Raw genomic sequence first — 20,625 nt, 5'->3', positions numbered from 1 at the left:
CTTGTTACCTGGAGACAGATTTAAGGAAGCAGCCCAGGGAGGCAAACCCAAACAAAGGCCAGAGAGTCATTTAGCTGAGAAAGGGAAGATCAAAGACAGGGGAGGTCACAGCGGCTAGAATTTGGGGATAAAACATGAGAGGAAAGAGAGCTATACATATCAATCTACCGAGGAGTTTTCTTAAATCTTTGGCTGCATAATGACAGAGTCTGAAACTCCATGAAGTTAGAGAAAGCACCACCAGAAAACAGTAAGTCAAACAATGCCAGTAGCTCACAAAGGACTGGAATACTTTGTATTCCAACTGGAGTGGAAACCCCTTAATAAAAAGAGCACTCTATAGAGATCACAGAAAGACAGTGACTTAGCAGTGGAAATAAATGGCGGGGGGGTGGGAGGTTGGGGTACCAGGTGGTGGGTATTATAGAGGGCACGGCTTGCATGGAGCACTGGGTGTGGTGAAAAAATAATGAATACTGTTTTTCTGAAAATAAATAAATTGGAAAAAAAAAAAATTAGCCCCGAACTTAGGACTGCTACGTACAGGACCTTTAAAAAAGAAAAGAAAAAAAAAACAAAAACAAAACTTAAAAACAATTCTTGAAATGATCATACAGATTCTAAATAACGTAACTGCATGCCAGAATAAAGTACAACACACTAAAAGAAATAGAACAAAACTATATAATAAAACTCCAAAAATTCACAATGTCTAGAATACCACAAAAAAAAATAACCAAGATGGAACATCTGCTCCTTCATCAGTAAAACAAACAAAAAAATCAATAGAACAAACAAACAAGAAAACATCACACATGATGGAATGAGCACAGAATGATTTTTAAAACAGCTATTGAGGGATGCCTGGGTGGCGCAGTTGGTTAAATGACTGCCTCCGGCTCAGGGCGTGATCCTGGAGTCCCGGGATCGAGTCCCACATCAGGCTCCCAGCTCCATGGGGAGTCTGCTTCTCCCTCTGACCTTCTCCTCGCTCATGCTCTCTCTCACTGTCTCTCTCTCTCAAATAAATAAAATAAAATCTTAAAAAAAAAAAACAAAACAGCTATTGAAAGTATGCTTTATTCCTGAGTAGCTGGGTCAGGTAAGTGTCTACTCCTGATTTCAGCTCAGGTCATGCTCTCAGGGCCTTCACATCAAGCCTCACATCAGCTCTGCACTAGGCATGGAGTCTAAGATTCTCTCTCCCTCTCCTTTTGTCCTTACTCCCAGTCTCTTGCTCTTTCTATAAATAAATAAATAAATAAATGAGCTTTATATGTTCAAGAATATAGAATAAAACATGAACATAAAAAGGAGAGAAATGGAAAATACAGAAGTGATTAAAACACCATTTTAAGAGATGAAAAATAAAACAAAATAAAAAACAAATTCAATGAGGAAAAAAGTAGTCTTTCTACAAATGGTGCTTGGACACCTGGATAAAAAAAATGTTTAAGAATTGAGTTGGATCCATATCTCATAACACACACAAAAATTAACTCAAAATAGATAAAAAACCTAAATGTAATAGCTAAAACTATTAAATTCTTAGAAAAAAAACACAGGAGTAAATCTTTGGTATCTTACATTATGCATGGTTTTCCAGATAAGACACCAAATGAATAAAGAAAAAAAAAAAAGAACCAGATAGGCCATCATCAAAATTTAAAATTTTTGTGCAACAGGGGTGCCTGGGTGACTCAGTCAGTTAACTGTCTGCCTTCGGCTCAGGTCATGATCCTTGGGTCTTGGGATCAAGCCCTGCATCAGGCTCCTTGCTCCACAGGAAGCCTGCTTCTCCCTCTCCCTTTTGCGCCACTCCCCCTGCTTGTGCTCACTCTCTCTTTTTCTGTCAAATACATAAATAAAATCTTCAAAAACATTTTTGTGTGTGTGCAACAGAGTACATTATCAAGAAAATGACAGAACAAGCCATAGAGTAGAAAATATATTTGCGGATCAATCTTTGATAAAGGACTTACATCTACAGTATATAAAGAACTCTTATGGTTCAATAATAAGAAGACAAATATCCCAATTAAATAATGGGCAAAGAATATTATGGACATTTCTCTGAAAAAGAGTGGGAAAAGCCAATAGGCACATGAAAAGATGCTCAACACCATATCCACTTAGAAACTGTATATCATAACTGCAATGAGATACCACCTCACACAAACCAGGATAATTATAATCAAAATGACATGAAATAACCAATGTTGGTAAAGATCTAGAGTAATCAGAACCCCTTGTGAACTGTCAGTGGGAATATAAAATAACACAGCAGCAGCTGAAACAGTTTGGTAGTTCCTCAAAAGGTTTGATATAGTCGCTGTTTGACCCACAGTAATTGTATCTAGTAAAGATACACCATTTCAAAAGTGATGAAAATAGGTCCACACATAAATTCTTACATGCATGTTTATAGAAGCATTATCCAAAAGACTCAAATTGTAAAGACTCAAATGTTCATCAGGTCATAACTGAATAAATAAATTGTGGTATATTCATAAAATTAAACATTATCTAGTAATATAAAGAAATAAAGTACTGCTATATGCTGCAACATGGATCAGATTTGAAAATATTATAGAATGTGAAAGAAACCAGTCTCAACAGACTACCACTATGAGTCAATTTACTTAAAATGTCCAAAATACATAAATCCATAGAGATATAAAGATTAGAGATACATAATGGATACATAAATCCATTAAAAATATAACGATTACCTATTGCTGACAAGGGTAAGTGGGGGCTTAATAGTGACTGCCAATAAGTAGAAGTTTTCTTCTGGGGATGGTAAAATTTCTTTTAAATTGATGGTGGTGATAGCTGCATAATTCTAAAAACTCATTGAGTTATATACTTTTAAATGGGTAAATTGTATGTTATGGTGGTTAATCTTTGGTGTCAATAAAACTAGGTTACAGTACTCAGCTTTTTAATCAAACACTAATGGCTCCCTCTTCAGTGTGGTAGGAACTTGTATATGATATGTATATGATAGAAGGGTCATCGGCTTAATCTGGTGATTCAGTTATATTACATGGCATAGCTGACTTTAAGAAAGGAAACTCATTCTGATTGAATCCAACCAAAAGATCCTTTAAAAGGAATTGGTCTCTACTGGAAGTAAGAGATTCAAAGTGAGAGATTCCATGTGACCTTTTGAGATGATGTTGCTAGTTTTAGTGATGGAGGGGGACATGTGGGAAAGAATGTGAGCATACTTCAGGAGCTGAAGTGGTTTACTATTGATAGCCAGTGAAAAAACAGGCACTTAGTTATACAACTGCAAGAACTGAATTTTGACAAAAATCTGGGTAAGTTTGGAAGCACATTCTTCTCCAGAGCTTCCAAAGACTCAGCCTGGCACTTGATTTCAGCCTCTGAGAACTTGAGCTGAGAAGCCAACCAGGCCACACCCAAGAGCTATAATCCCAAGCTATAATTGTGTATTGTTTAGGCCTCTAAGTCTGTGGTAATTTGTCATGCTGCAAAAGAAAACTAATGCATTCTCCAAAATAGAGCAGTGGAGAAAAACAAACAAACTGATGTGATGGCAGCTACTTATCTCTAAGTAGAAAGTGGTAACCTACAATATCTCTGGAAATAAAAAGAGAAGCCTTATCATACACTGTTGAAACTTCACCTATTTTGAATGTTTACTGTTAGGTAGAAATGTTCAGGAATGTTATTTATCTTTATGAAGTGATCCTCTTTATTTTGGGTAATATTTTTTGCTCTAAAATCTGTATCCCTTATACCAATGTCACCAATTCAGCTTTCTCTTAACTTATGTCAGCATAGTTTATCTATTTCCATGCTTTCGCTTTTAAAATGTATCTTTGTATTTTAAATGGATTTCTTAGAGGTAGGGTATTGGGTCTTGCTTTTAGCTAATATGAAAATCTCAGCCTTTTTATTATGGTGAGTATATCATTTACATTTAACATGATTATTGAAATAGCTGAGGTTAAATCTATCATTTGCCATTAGTGAACTATTTGTCCCATCTGTTCTACATGGCTCTTTTTCCCTTATCTTGCCTTCATTTGGATTATTTTATCTACTTCCTTGGCTATGACTGTGTTATTTTAGTAGTTCTTTGAGGGTTTAGAATATACATCTACAAATTAAGCTCAAGATTTACCACTTTACATATTGTTAAAAAAAAAAAATCTTACAACAGTAGACTTCCAATACTCTTTCCTTGGCCTTTGAGGTATTGTTGGTATATTTCCACATAAAAATTAAACTCTGAATACACTCTTGTCATTTTTGCCTTAAAACACAAATTGCCTTTTTTAAATATGGAAGTTTTAGGGGAAAAAAGTCTTTACTCACGGTGCTACCATGTCTTTTGTTCTTCATTCCTTTATGTAGATCAGATTTATATATGGAAATTATTCTTCTGAATGAAGGACTTAAGATTTCTTAACACTTCTTATACAGCAGGTCCACTGGTAATGAATTTTAGAGTTTTTAGAACTTTGAAAGAGTCTTTATTGGACCCTTACTTTTTAAAAATATATACATCATTAAGTAAAGAACTTCAAGTTTTTTTCTTTTGCTATTTTAAAGATACTGCATTTCTGTTGCTCCACTGTTTTCTGGCTTTTTTTTTTTTTTTTTTCCTGCTAAGAAATCTGGTTCAAACTTACCTTTGTTTCTCTGTTCATACTGAGCCTTATTTCTCTCTGGGCTGCTTTTATCTTTTTATCACTGGCTTTAAACAATTTAATTATTATGAGCATTGATATAGATATCCTCACGTTTCTTTTCTTTTTTTTTTTTTAAAGATTTTATTTATTTATTCGACAGAGAGAGATTACAAGTAGGCAGAGAGGCAGGCAGAGAGAGAGGAGGAAGCAGGCTCCCCGCCGAGCAGAGAGCCCAATGTGGGACTCGATCCCAGGACCCTGAGATCATGACCTGAGCCGAAGGCAGCGGCTTAACCCACTGAGCCACCCAGGCGCCCCGATATCCTCACGTTTCTTGTGCTTAATATTTATTGACATTCCTGCCTCTTTGGGTTTTCAGGTTTCATCCAATTTAGAAAAATTTTGCCATTATTTTTTTTTCTGATTTTTCTAAGCCCTTTCTCTCTCCCCTCATTCAGAATATCCAATTACAAAAATACGAGGCCTCATGCCCCAAAGATCATTGATGTGCTGTTCATTTTGCTTCAGTTATTCTTCCTTCTGTGCTTCATTAGAGTACTTCCTATTTGTCTTGAAGAATATACCAATCTTTACTTTTACAGTGTCTAATCTGATATTAAGCCCATTCACTTTTCATCTTAGAATATATTTCATCTCTATAAATTCTACTTGTTTTTTTGTTTTCTTTTACTTCTGTGACTCTACTTAACATGTTCAAAAGTTTAATTTTTAATATATGAAATGCCTTCATAATCATTGTTTCAATAGCCTTGTCTACTCTTCACAACTATTTAATTTCTAGGTTGGTTTCTATTGGTTTTTCTTTTTCAGTAGGGGTCAAGGTTTTCCTATTCTTTGCATACATGCTAATTTTTTTATTGGAAGTCAGACATAGTAAATCTTAAATATTACATTTTGGATGCTGGAAATTTTTTGTATTCCTATTTGTTTAGCTTTGTTCTGGAATTTGTCTATGTTAATTGAAGATAGTTTGATCCTCTGGCCATGTTACACAAGACAATTGCAACACCTAGTCTAGTGATAATTTTGCCATATCAATTAAAGCAAATTTTTCTAAAGTACTCTACAAGTTGTCCAATGAATAATGCCCAGGAAATTCCCAGTCCTGTGTGCTATTTGGTGACTATTCCTTTTATTCCACTCAAGTAATTCTTCCTGCAGAACTCAAGTAGTTTTCTATAATGTTGTACTTATTTTTTAGCTGAATATTCAGAGGATACTCTTCTGCAGTTTTCCACAATTCTCTCTCTCTGCTCAACTCTCTTCTTTGAACAGACAGGCACCTTGTCCTCCGCTCCCCAGATTCCCAGTTCCATTTTTCCAGCACAGGATAACCAGACTCTACTTGTGTCCCCTGACTCATGCAGCACCTCATGCAAACTTTCTTCCAGCACTAACTGGGGATAGTGGTAAGGTTCACCTGACTCCTTTCCTGTTTCTGAGGGATCATTAACTTTGGCTGCCTATCCAATGTCTCAAGAAGTGTTTTTAATTTTGTCCCATTTCTTAATTGTTTCAACTAGGGGCAATTAAATTGGGTCATTTTTAGAGTAACCAGTCATCCCAGCTTTCCCAGGACTATACTGGTGTTTGTACTCAAAGTCCCACATCTTAAGGAAGCCCTCAGTCCTGGACACATTCCAGGATAGCTGGATACCCTACTCACTGTTACTCCATTTCTGCTCGATGATAAAGTTTTTTTTTTTTAATTTAAAAAAATTTTTAAAGATAACTTGCCATTAAAGCAAAATTAATAAAAGTACACTATGTGATTTATAACATATTTAAAAGTAATAAGGCTCTTACATTACTGTGTAGTTATAATATCACTTAAATATAGACTGTGACAAGTTAAAGATGAATAGAAATCCAAGAGCAAGCAAAAGAAGGTAATATAGTCAATAGGCCAATAAAATGAAGCATAAAATATGTTCAATTAATTCAAAGGAAGGCAAAAAAAGGAAGTAAACAGACACAAAGAACAGATGGGAAAAAGAGAAAATAAGTAACCAGATGGAAATTTAAGTCAACCATATTCATAAAACATATACTTTAAAAGACCCAAACACATTAATTTAATGGCATACACTATCAAATTGTACTTAAAAGAAAGAGCCTAACAATGTGTTATCTATAAAAAACATACTAAAAATACAACACAGGTAGCTTAAAGTAAAAATATGGAAAGAGTGTATCATAAAACCACTACTGAAATGTAGTTTCTAGAGGAACATTTATAACATCAAAGGCTTATATTAGAAAAAAATTATCAACTTGGTTATTTAAGTTTCAACCTTATGTAACTAGAAGAAAAGCAAATTAAACTATAAGCAAGCAAAATGAAAGGAAAATTAAGAGCAGAAATTTATGAAATATCAAATGGACAATAGAGGAAAATCAATACAATGAAAAGCTATTTCTAGGATCAATGAAAACTGACAAACCTCCAGACAGACTGCTCAAGAGAGAAAACACAAATTATCAATATTTAGAATTAAAAAGAGGTTATCACTAAAGATCCTTTAGAGAAAAGGATAATAGCAATTATTATGAATATCTGTCAGTAACATCTTCAATGAAATAAATTCCTCGAAAGACAAAAACTACTAAACTCCTTCAAGAAAAGTTAGTGAACCTGAATAGCTTCATACCTACTTAAAAAAAAAAAAAAAGAATTTGTAGTTAAAATCTCTCTCCCAAAGAAAACTCCAGGCCAGAAGTCTTCATAGGTAAATTCTACCAAATATTTAAGAAATAATGCCAATTTTACATAAACTCTTCCAGAAAATGGAAGAGGAAAAAGTATTTCCCAACTCTTGAGAATGATACCAAACCAGACCCTGAGATAACTACAAGGGTCTCAACAATATAAATCCAAAAATACTTAGCAAGATTTAAACAAATTGAACCCAGCAATATACTAAAAGGATACTACATCATAAGTGGAATTTATCCCAAAATGCAAGATTGGTTTGGCATTTGAAAACCAAACAATATGAATTAATGATATTAACTAAGACAAAAAATAATTATACGATCTGCTCAATAGATGCATGTCTTTGGAAGAATTACACATCTGGTCGTGATTTAAAACAAATAAATAAACAAAATAAAACAAAACAAACAAACAAAACAAAACCTCCACTAAAAGTTCTTCAGACTGTAAGGACATTTATGAAAAACCAACAGTTAACATTTTACTTAAAGGTTAAAGGCTAAATACTTTCCATTTAAGATTAATGTGCACTCTCACTAATTCAATACCATGTTGCACAGTGGGTCTTGACAGAGCAATAGGGAAAGAACAAAAATAACATGCATGATTCAGAAAGGAAAAATAACTCAGTTTATTGAAAAGCAACGTTAAAAAAAATCCTAAGGAATCTATAAGAAATGTACCAGGATGAACAGAAGAAATCACCAAAGTCACTTAGTATAGGGATACTATATAGTAAAATAAAATGTATTTCTATAAAATAGCAAATTAGGGGCACCTGGGAGGTACAGTCAGTTAAGCATCCAATTCTTGGTTTCGGCTCAGGTCATGATCTTGGTGTTGTGGGATTGAGCCCCATGTCAGGCCCTGCACTCGGCATAGAGTCTGTTTAAGATTCTCTCTTCCTTTTATTTAGACCCTCCTCCCACTCTGTGCACACATGCTCTTTCTCTCTCTCATAAATAAACCTTTTTAAAATAACAATAATAAAATAAAATAGCAAATCATTAGAAAATTATGTCTTTAAAATCCCATTTGTTCCAGCATGAGGAAACACTGTAGAACTTTTTGATAACTGAAAACAATGAAGGCTGCCTAGGACTATGTCTCCCAAGAAACAAAGAAGATGACTTAGAAGTGTGGATAATTTGAAGAACTGCTCTTGATTATGGAGAAAAAGGTGGGAAGTAAGAAAGGTCGCTTTTAGGACCAGGTGGTTAAGGGATAAAGAAATTAATTGGAAAGTTAAATTCCTGCAAGACAAAAAAGAAAGCCACAAATTCAGAGGCCACACAGTCCTTATCTTGGCCACCACAACTTTGCTGTTCTCACAAAAGAGAGACCATAAAACCAGAAATCCTACAAACTACACCAATGCCAGAAATGGAAAGAAAAAAAAAAAATGACACTACATAGTTATTCCCAAAAAATCAGAAAAATAACAATAAAATCAGGAAACCAGATATAACATAGCTTAACTGATGAAAATTCCCCTGAAAAATATAACCATGGAGCAAGAAATTATGACAAATTTCTAAACAATAAATATAGTTAAACCAACATTTGAAGAATTATTTTAAAGCTACCTTAAATCAGAAATTCAATTAAGAATAGAAATGGACATAAAAGAGGAAGAAATGAAAAAACAGTTGACTAAACTATGGAAGGAAATGAAAACAAGCCCCAAAATGGACACTGAATTATAAGACATCCAAAAGAGAAAAATAGATAACCTTCACAATTTAATGAGGCATTAAAGCAAGGCAGAAAAACAACCAAGAAAGCGATAAAGTGATTCAGAGAGAAATAAAGAGGGTCAGAAATGGAGAATCTATTTAAAAATATAATCCAAGGAAACTTCTTAGAAATAAAATAATACCTTTGTACCCCCTTCCAGTCATTAGTTGCTGTGCCCCAAAAGTTACCACTTTCCTGACCTATATAACACCATAAAACAGATTTGCCTGTTTTTGAACATTAGGTAAACTGAGTCAGTGTCTTGTTTATGTCTGGTTTCCTTCTCTCCACACTGTGTATGGGAGAGCCACCACATTGTTCCATACAATTATAGGTTAATCATTCTCATGCTATATGTTCTGTTGTGCATAATATCAACTTCTTTAATTATCCAACTGTTGATGAACATTTGGATGAGTTCTAGGTTGGAGATATTAAAATAGTGCTGCTATGAACATCCCTATGCATGTCCTGTAAGTGAACATAACTATGCTTCCTATTGGGTTATTGGGCCTAAACCAAGGAAGAGCAAACATTTTCTGTAAAGGACCAAATAGTAAGTGTTTTTAGACACTGTGGGCACATATAGACAGTCAAAGATTCTTCCCTTCCTTAATTTCCTTCCCTCCTACATTCCTCCCTTCCCCATTCTTTTTCCTCCTCCTTTTCAGTTTTAAAAGTGTGAAATTGGGGTGCCTGGGTGGCTCAGTGGGTTAAGCCTCTGCCTTCGGCTCAGGTCATGATCTCAGGGTCCTGGGATCGAGTCCCGCATCAGGCTCTCTGCTCAGCAGGGAGCCTGCTTCCTCCTCTCTCTCTCTGCCTGCCTCTCTGCCTACTTGTAATCTCTCTGTGTCAAATAAATAAATAAAATCTTTTAAAAAAAAATCCTTTAAAAAAAAAAAAGTGTGAAATCACTCTTGTTCACAAGCTATGTAGAAACAAGTCACACGCTAAATTTGGCAGCAGATTTCAGTTTACCAGCCACGGCCTAGACATACAATTCTTGAATCATTGGGTATACATTTGTTCAGCTTTAACCGATATTTCCAAAATGTTTTTAAAGTGTTTATACCTTTTAGTTTCTCAAAAACCAATGTATGAGATTTCCATTTGTTCTACATCCTTGCTAACATTTAAAATTATCTTTTTTTCATTTTAGACATGCTCATGGGAGATTAGTGGTATCATTTTGCGGTTTTCATTTGCATTTCCCTCAAGACCAAAGAGATTAAACAAACTTTCAGATGTCTATTGGTCTTTTAAGTATTCATTTTTGTGAATTCATTTTGTTCAACTATCTTGGCCATTTTTTATTTGTGTAGTCTTTTATTATTGGTGTATAAAAAATATCAATTCTGGATAAAGGGCTTTATTAGGTAGTATTGTAAGTATCTTCAATTCTGTAACTTTCCTTGTTCATGTTTTCAATGAAAAGAATTCTTAGATCTTAATATAGTACAATTTATAATATTTTCCCATATGGTTAATCTTTTGAGTCCTGTTTAAGAAGTAACTGTTAAGTGGGAGTAAAGATGGTGGATTAGTAGGAGGAACTTATGCTTGCCTCATCCCTCAAACACACCTAGATAAATACTAAATCATTTTGAACATTGAAGAAATCGATCTGAAGACTGAGAGAACAAACTGCACAACTAGAGGGAGAAAAGAAACCACATCGTGGAAAATAAGAAGTGTGGAGAAGTGATTTGGAAAAGTATCATGGGCTACAGAGAAGAGGGAGCCCTGATCATGAAGAGAAGAAAGGGGGTGAGAGACAGACAGACAGACAGACAAAGAGCAGCACACAAAGTATCACACAAGAAAAACACTTACCAAAACCACTGACTGGGAAAACAAGAGGGGCTGATTATTATGCATTTTTATAACCAGAGGAGCTCAAAGACTGAAGTTTTAGAAGTCCACACTTGGGATTCACAGTGCCTGGATAGATAAAACCTGACTTGTATATGTTCCCTGGATGAAATTAATTGAAAGGCAAAGGAGGAGTGCCCAGAACACTAGGCCTCCTTTGAACTTTCATGGCTGAAAGTAGACAGACAGATTCTTACTACACCTCAAGGTTCTCTTCCCAGGAGTAGATGTTTAAAATATAGGCACCTGTAGTGATCATGTGCTTCAAGAACTCCTTGCTTTGCATGTGTGTATTAATTAAATTCATAATGAAAGCCTAGACAGAGCTTGACTCAAGGACTTTCACCAATAGAGCGCCTGATCCCCAAACCTTTCCTTTCTCCTACTAAGGTGTTGGAAGTAATCAATCCTTTGATTCACCATCTCAAGGTTTGCTGACCATAACCAACATGCACTGTGGAAGAGTGGAGCCAGTTCTCATATGAAGAAGGGCAGAGGCCAGGAAGAAGTTTCATGATCAGAGGATGTACTGGGAGAGCTGTTTCCCAACTCTTGGAGTGCATCTGGGAGCGGTTGCTCTGCATTTTGGGGAACAAAAGAGCCAACAGTTCCCATATTGTGTTGCCCCATCCCATAGCATAAGGGTAGAGACACTTATTGAGGGCAGCTAACCTGGATGATAAATTTTGGTGAGTGTTACCATAAACTTCAAGCTGTTGTGCATTCCTATGACTACCCATCTGGGGCAAACCAGCACCAGCCAAAGTATGATGAGACCCTCCCCCAGAGGACCAGCGTGGATCCACACCACATTGGGTCCCTAAAGTTTGGAGATTTGAAACTCAGCCAGCAACCCTGAGATAAAACACAGGTGCACTGTGCTGACAGATGGGCAGATGTCTGGGACACAGACAGGGTGAGGGCTGAGAACATGCCTGGAACACATGAGGGGAGATATTATTCATATTGTAGGAATCCCAGAAGAAGAGAAGGAAACAGGGAAAGGTTTATTTGAACAAATTATAGTTGAAAACTTCCCTGATCTGGGGGAAAAAAAAAACAGACATCCAAATCCCGAAAGCACAGACAATGCCCATCAAATCCAACAAAAGCAGGACAACGCAAAGACATATCACAGTAAAATTTGCAAAATACTAATAAGAAAAAAGTCCTAAAAGCAGCAAGGGAAAAGAAATATCTCATGTACAAGGGAAGACAAATCAGGTTAGCAACAAATCTATCCACAGAAACTTGACAGGCCAGACAGAAGTGGCATGATATATGCAATATGCTGAATGGGAAAATACGCAACCAAGAATACTTTATCCAGCAAAGCTGTCATTCAGAATAGAAGAAACAATAAAAAGTTTCCCAGAAAACAAAAAGTAACAAAATTCATGACACTAAACTTGCCAGGAAAGAAATATTAGGGAACTCTCTGAGTAGGAAAAAAGATTAAAATCCGCAAAGACTTCTAGGAACAGAAAAAAGTCTCCAGAAATGATAATTTAACAGGTAATACAATGACACTAAATTTATATCATAATCACTCTGATGTAAATACCTATCAGTTATCACTCTGATGTAAATGATGTAAATGCTCCAATCAAAAGACATAGGTATCAGATTGGATAAAACAACAAAAAAAAAAACCAAAAACAACAACAAAAAAACCAAAAACAAGACCCATCTATACGCTGCCTACAGGAGACACATTTTAAACCTAAAGATGCCTGCAGGTTGAAAGAGAGAGGATGGAGAACTATTTATCATGCTAATGGACGTCAAAAGAAAGCAAGAATAGCCATACTTATAACAGAGGAACTCGATTTTAAAACAAAGAATCTAACAAGAGATGAAGAAGAGCAAATATCTTAGTAAAGGGGTTTATCCAACAAGAAGATCTAACAGTTGTAAATATTTATGCCTCCACTGGGAGCACCCAAATATATAAATCAATTAATAACAAACATAAAAAAACTCATTGATCATAATACAATAATAGTAGGGGACTTTAACATCCCACTTAGCAATGGACAGGTCATTTAAGCAGAAAAGCAACAAGGAAACAAGGCTTTTGAATGACACACTGGACCAGATGGACTTATCAGGTATATTCAGAACATTTCATCCTAAAGCAGCAGAATACACATTCTTTTCAAGTACACATGGACATTATCCAGAATACATCACATACTGGGTCACAAATCAGTCCTTAATAAGTACAAAAAGACTGAGATTATACCATGACAAATTTTCTGACCACAATGCTATGAAACTTGAAGCCAACCACACAAAAAATTTTGGAAAGACCACACAAACATAGAGGTTAAAGAACATCCTACTAAATAAAGAATGGGTTAACCAGGAAATAAAGAAGAAATTTTTAAAAATGCATGGAAACAAATGCAAATGAAAACATGACAGTCCAAAATCTCTGGGATGTAGCAAAAGCAATCCTAAAGGGAAGAATAAAGCAACACAGGCCTACCTCAAGAAGCAAAAAAAATCTCAAATATATAACCTAATCTTACACCTAAAGAAGCTAAAAAAGAAACATCAAATGAAGCCTAAAGCCAGAAGAAGAAGGGAAATAATATAGATTAGAGCAGAAATAAGCAATATATAAACAATTAAAAAGAGTAGAACAGATCAATGAAACTAGGAGCTGGTTCTTTGAAAGAACTACTAAAATTTATAAAACCCTTATAAGCCAGACTTATCAAAAAGAAAACAGAAAGGAAACAGAGTCACAAAAGAGAGAGGAGAGATCACAGCCAACATCACAGAAACACAATTATAAAGGAATATTGTGAAAAATTATATGACAACACTAGAAACATATAAACTACCAAAACTGAAACAGGAAAAAAATAGAAAATTTGAACAGACTAATAACCAGCAAAGAAACTGAGTCAGTAATGAAAAAACTCCCAATAAACAAAAGCCCAGGGCCAAATGTCTTCATAGGGGAACTCTGCCAGACACTTATACCCAACTTTTGTAACAACATGGACAGGATTGGAAGAGATTATGCTGAGTGAAATAAATCAAGCAGAGAGAGTCAATTATCATATAGTTTCACTTATTTGTGGAGCATAAGGAATAACATGGAGGACCTGGGGAGATGGAGAGGAGAAGGGAGTTGGGGGAAATTGGAGGGGGAGATGAACCATGAGAGACTGTGGAGTCTGAGAAACAAACTGAGGGTTTTGGAGGGGTGAGGGTGGGAAGTTGGGTGGACCTGGTGGTGGGTATTGTGGAGGGCACGGATTGCATGGAGCACTGGGTGTGGTGCATAAACAGTGAATTCTGGAACACTGAAAAGAAATTTAAAAAATAAATAAATTTTTAAAAAGAAGCATTAATACCTAATCACCTCAAACTGTTCTAAAAAACAGAAATGGAAGGAGAACTTCAAAATTCATTCTATGAGGCCAGCATTACCTTGATTCCAAAACCAGAGGAAGACCCCACTAAAAAAGGAGAATTACAGGCAAATAACCCTGATGAACATGGATGCAGAAATTCTCAACAAAATACTAGCAATTTGAATCCAATAGTACATTAAAAGCATCATTCCCCACAACCAAGTGGGATTAATTCCTAGGCTATAAAGGTGGTTCAATATTCACAAATTTATCAACGGGATTCAACACATTAATAAAAGAAATGCTAAGAACCATATGATCCTCTGAATACATGCACAAAAAGCATTTGACAAAATACAGCATCCATTTTTTATAAAAACCCTCAATATAGTAAAAGGATACAGGAAGTGTAAGTCAACATCACAAAGGCCATATAAAAAAGACCCACAGCTAATATCATTCCAAATGGGGAACAACTGAGAGCTTTTCCTCCACAGTCAGGAACAAGACAGGGACATCCACTCTCACCATTGCTGGTACTGTAAGTCTTAGCCTTAGCAATCAGACAACAAAGAAGTAAAAGGCATCCAGATTGGCAAGGAAGTCAAAATTGCACTACTCACAGACAACTTGATACCATATGTAGAAAACCCAAAAGACTCCACCAAAAATATTTGCTAGAATTGATACATGAATTCAATAAAATCATAGGATACAAAATGAATGTACAGAAATCTGTTGCATTTCTACACATCAATAATGAAACAGCAGAAAGAGAAATCAAGGAATCGATCCTATTTACAATTACATCAAAAACCATAAGATATCCAGGAATAAATTTAATTGAAGAGGTAAAAGATCTGTGTTTTGAAAATTATAGAACACTTTTGAAAGAAAGTGAAGAGGAAACAAAGAAATGGAAAAACATTCTACGGTCAAGGATTAGAAGAATAAATATTATTAAAATTTCTAAACTTCCCAAAGCAATCTACACATTTAATGCAATCCATATCAAAATATCAATAGCATTTTTCACAGAACTACAACAAACAATCCTAAAATGTGTATGGAATCACAAAAGACCCCAAATAGCCAAAGCAATCTTGAAAAAGAAAACCAAAGCTGGAGGCATCACAGCTTCAGACTTCAAGGTACATTACAAAGCTATAGTGATAAAGACAGTATGGTACTGGCAGAGAAATAGACACTTAACTTAGATCAATGAAACAGACTAAAAAACCCAGAAATGGACCCACAAGTATATGGTCAACTAATTTTCAACAAAGCTGGGAAGAATATCCAATAGAAAAGAGAAAGCCTCTTCAAAAAATGGTGTGGGGAAACTGGACAGCAACATTCAGAAGAATGGAACTAGACCACTTTCTCTTGGCACACACAAAAATAAATTCAAAATGGATGACAAACCTAAATGTGAAACAGGAAACCATCAGAATTATAGAGGAGAACACAGGCAGTAATCTATTTGACATCAGCTATAGCAACTTCTTACTAGACACATCTCCACAGGCAAGGGAAACAAAAGCAAAATGAACTAATGGGACTTCAAGATAAAACTTCTGCACAGCAAAAGAAACAATCAACAAAACTAAAAGGCAACCTTTGGAATGGAGAAAGATATTTCCAAATGACATTTGATAAAGTGTTAGTATCCAAAATTTATAAAGAACTTATCAAACTTAAAACCAAACAAACAAACAACAACAACAACAACAAAAAAAAACACAAAACCAAATAACCCACTTAAGAAATGGGCAGAAGATATGAATAGGTATTTTTCCAAAGACATATGAAAAGATGCTCAACATCATTCATCATCAGGGAAACATAAATCAAAATCACAAGGAGATACCACTTCATACCAGTCAGAATGGCTAAAATTAACAAAACAGGAAACGTTTTTGGCAAGGTTTTTTTGTCAAGGATGAAGAGAAAGGGGAACCCTCTTACACTGTTGGTGGGAATGTAAACTAGTACAGCCACTCTGGAAAACAGTTTGGAGGTTCTTCAAAAAGTTGCTATGAACTAGCAATTACACTACTAGGTATTTAATCAAAGGATACAAAAATAATGATTCAAAGGGGCACATGTTTATAGCAGTGTTATCAGCAACAGCCAAACTGTGGAAAGAGACCAAATGTCCATCAACTGAAGAATGGCTAAAGAAGATGCAGTATACACACATACACACATATACAGAGAGAAATATTACTCAGCCATCAAAAAGAATGAAATCTTTCCATTTGATGAATCCTAAGTGTATTAAGCTAAGGGAAATAAGTCAGCCAGAGAAAGACAAATACCATATGACTTCACTCATATGTGGAATTTAAGAAATAAAACAGATAAATATATGGGAAGGAAAAAGGGCAGGGGGGGGCAAACCATAAAAGAAACTCTTAACTATAGAGAACAAACTGGGGGTTGCTGGAGAGAAGTGGGCAGGGGAAATGGGATAAATGGGTGATGGGTATAAAGGAGGGTATTTGTGATGAGCACTGGGTGTTGTGTGCTGGTGAAGAATCACTAAATTCTGTTCCCAAAACAAGTATTACAATTTATGTTAGATAACTAGAATTTAAATTAAAACTTCAAACATTGAAAAAGAGAAAAGAAGTGATTACTGACCAGAAGCCTTAAAGCTACACAAGCACCCTGTTTCTCCTTAAAATTTCATTCCTCAATTTCTATATTAAGTGGATTATTCTTATAGCAATTAATACTGGGGGGTTCGAAGAGTGATTTTTTTTATTCCCCTCATTCCTTATACATTTATTATTTAGAATTTTTCTATAAGGAATTCTTGTTCATTCACACCATTTGTTTATTTATTAAATCATTAAATCAATACAGAATCAGGATTTAGGTTTTTGAGTTATAATACAATACGATCATTATCTTTTGCTCATATTTCATCCATGGAGAACTCATTTAGGTTGGTGCTGTGTTCCTTTGGCATAATCATGATCCCATCCTCTCTCTTTTTTTTTAAGTTCTTTTTTACTTTCTGTCACCAAACAATGCTCCGGGCTCATCGTGTTTTCTCCCTGTCCCAGTGCTAGACTTAGCCATTTCTCTATGGTACCATGGTTCCTTTCACTAGAAAACAGTATTTAGAAACCAAGATGCAGGCACTAGATATGTTCATTGCTACTGGGATGTCATGACTTCTAGACCCTCTTGACAAACAGAACTAGGAAATAACATTGCACAATACTAACCTATGTATACATACATATCTATATTTACTTTTTGGTGTATATATGTTAGAATAAACATGAATCCACATTATTATCTCAGACCCTAATCCAACACCACAGTTGTTTGTAGTCTTCAGTTCTTGCTTATTTTTAACTTCTTTCTCTGACAGGGGAAAACCTAGCTTAAATTAAACACAATTTATTTGTCCAAACCTAGTAAATGCATAAAGTATTGTTAGAAATGTTAACTTATACCATGTGATACACAAATTTACTAACCAGAATACAATCTTATATATAGTTTTCTTTTTCCGTAGCTTGACAGTATCAAATCAAATTGTTTTCCAAAGTTACTTAGGTCAGCTCTTCTTTTTTTTTTTCTTTTTCTTACATTTATTTCTTACATATATTACATTATGGCATTTGTAATATAGTTAAATTTACTTGTCACAGTTTACTTTACATCCTGGGATCCCCTGGTATTCTAGTTGACTTTTCCTTTTAATTTGCATTCAGGAAAGTTGGTTCTTTGTGGTAAACAACATGGGTTTTGACAAATGTATGGAGTCATGTATCAACCTAACACAGTATCATAAAGAACAGTTCCATAACACAAAAAATTCCCTTGTGAGGCCCCCTTGAAATAAATCCCTACCTTTGCTACTCCTGGAAAATAACTGGTCTGTTTCCCATCCCCACATTTCTGCCTGTTCCAGATCATTTTATAAATGAAATAATACTACATGTAGCCTTTGGGCCTGGTTTCTTTCACTAAGCAAAAAAAAAAAACTTTAAATTCAATCATCTTGTACAAACCAATTGGTTTTTTTTCATTTTTGCTTTTCATATACTTCAAAATTAATGTAGCAGGTTTCATTGCACTCTGTGCTACATTCCCACAATCCATCTGGTTTCAGGACAGCACACTGTTGGTGACTCACCTAATGAAAGTTCTGCAGTGTCTCTCTACTTTTCAACCTCAGAATTTTCACTAGTGCCAGGGCAAACTATTGATCAGACATGCTGGCACGGCTCAGAAGTACCATACCTCCAAAGATATCACTCAACCAATGAGAATCCATAGATAAGTGCTCTACCCTCCCATTTCGTCAGTGGGTTAACTCTGAGAAGCACTCTTCATGGCTCTTCTAGGTCCCTAGTGGGTGTGAGGCCACATTTCTAAGTACAGCACCCAGCTTAATATTTTTGGTTTTTCTCCCTTCTCCAAAACTGCTTCCTCAACTGTGCCTCCCAGGTTCACCTCCTTAATAAACTCTTTCATCCAAGCCTTGTGTCAGACTGTTACCTGCTCTAGAACACCTTCCCAGATATCCCTATGACTCACTCCCTCATCTACATGAATTGTTTATTGCTATTTCTCAGTGAGCTCTTATCTCACTACCCTTTTAAAACTGCAGGCCTTATCCCCCTTCCTTACTTCATTTATTTAACAGCAATTTAACAGCATGTAACTTCATATGTTTGTAATTAATTTTGTTAATTTCAGTTAGAATACAGGTTTCATGAGTGCAGTGATTTTACTCTCATTTGTTAATTGTTATGTCTCTAACACTTCAAACACTCTTTGTGTAGGCACTCAATAAAAATATACTGAGTAAGTTAATTTTTCTAGGAGATTGGCTTTCTTCAGTATAAGAACAGACTTCCTATTAAAAAAAAAAAAACCTGAAAACTAATGACTTTCAAAATTGAATGGTATTCAAAATGAGGCCTGTTGATTCCATCACAAATATCATTTAAAACATTCCCACACTTAGCTTGAAGTTTGACTGGATCTTCTGAATTGCCTTGAATTTTAAGTTATTATACTGTGCACATAAAAGACTATAGTACAAGGTAGAAAACTGGCATGAACCCATTATTTCTCCTCTTAGCAATTCATATGAAGCCAAATATAACAACTGTCTACCATGCATTTGGTAAGCCTATTTAATGATTCCAAACAGAATGCCATCTGCACGATAGAGATGAATATAGGGAAGAATATTTTTTCATCTGTGAAATTTGAGTCTCATTGTTTTCCTGAATATTTATTATAAGAAAGAACAACTCATTCTTGGTTTCCAAACTGAAATTAATTTCATCACATTTTTATTACCTGGACACTGGATAAACGACCACTCATAGTTCTTTTCTTTAGGACAAAGACTGGTGTCGAGAATCATCTCATTATTGTGCATCCCAACAAGCTTCATTGGTCCCCGTGAAGATCCTTCAATGCAGTGTCCTCTTCCTGTATTGCTAGGATCATTGCACCAGCCACACCCAGGCTGTTCCAAACAATGCCCACAGGTTCTCAATCCAGAACAATTTTGAGCTGCATGACAGGAACAGTAACAAAATATGTTATATGACTTTATATTCAAATGGAATTATAAGGTAATGGAAAAATAAATACGGTCTAAAAAAAGCCTGGAAAAGTTGTCTATAGTTGATGTAAACATTTTGTGTAATAATATCTAAGAGAAAGCAATTACTTAAACCAAATAAAATATACATCATGAGCAAAGAGGAGATAAATGGACTGACTTAAAGGTGAAAAGAACTGTGATAACTATGACATAGAGAAAAATGAAGTCAGCACTTAAAGGTTGCTGAGAATTTTTTTTACCTGTTTTTAGGACCTTTTAGAAGCTGCTCTAGGGGCCTACAGATCTCATTTACCCTTGTCCATGTGTAGAGCCATGTTAGCTGATCTTGGGCCTAGTGAGGGCCTCCAAAGAAAAACTCTGCACCTGCCTTGGATGTCCAGTGGAAATGCTGCCTGCCCATCCTGAGAGAGCTAAGCCCCATGTGTACTGTGTGATGATTTGAAGTAGATTTTTACTAGACCCCAGATTTTTACTAGACCCCAGATTAAATCTAGTTTTATATTTAGGAGTCTATGAATATCTCCTAGGAAAGTAAATTTTATTTTAGGACTATCTTTTTAAGGACATATAATTTAAAAAAAAAAAAAAAAGTCTTGAACAAGTATTACATGCAAAGTAAATCTAAACTCT

At 35.3% G+C, this 20,625-nt stretch overlaps 1 protein-coding gene across 1 annotated transcript in view; it reads right to left on the bottom strand.

The window, feature by feature from the left end:
• Nucleotides 1-20,625, bottom strand: part of ATRNL1 (attractin like 1) — an 810,828-nt gene that overhangs the window by 604,917 nt on the left and 185,286 nt on the right. Inside the window, exon 18 of the mRNA XM_044240595.1 lies at nt 19,722-19,940. Coding sequence (XP_044096530.1) covers nt 19,722-19,940 — 219 coding nt within the window. The remainder of the gene's footprint in view (nt 1-19,721; nt 19,941-20,625) is intronic.

Source organism: Neovison vison, chromosome 2 (genome assembly GCF_020171115.1).
Source record: "Neovison vison isolate M4711 chromosome 2, ASM_NN_V1, whole genome shotgun sequence".
In the NCBI taxonomy this organism is placed as follows: Eukaryota; Metazoa; Chordata; class Mammalia; order Carnivora; family Mustelidae; genus Neogale; species Neogale vison.
This window is presented reverse-complemented; position numbering and strand designations above follow the sequence as displayed.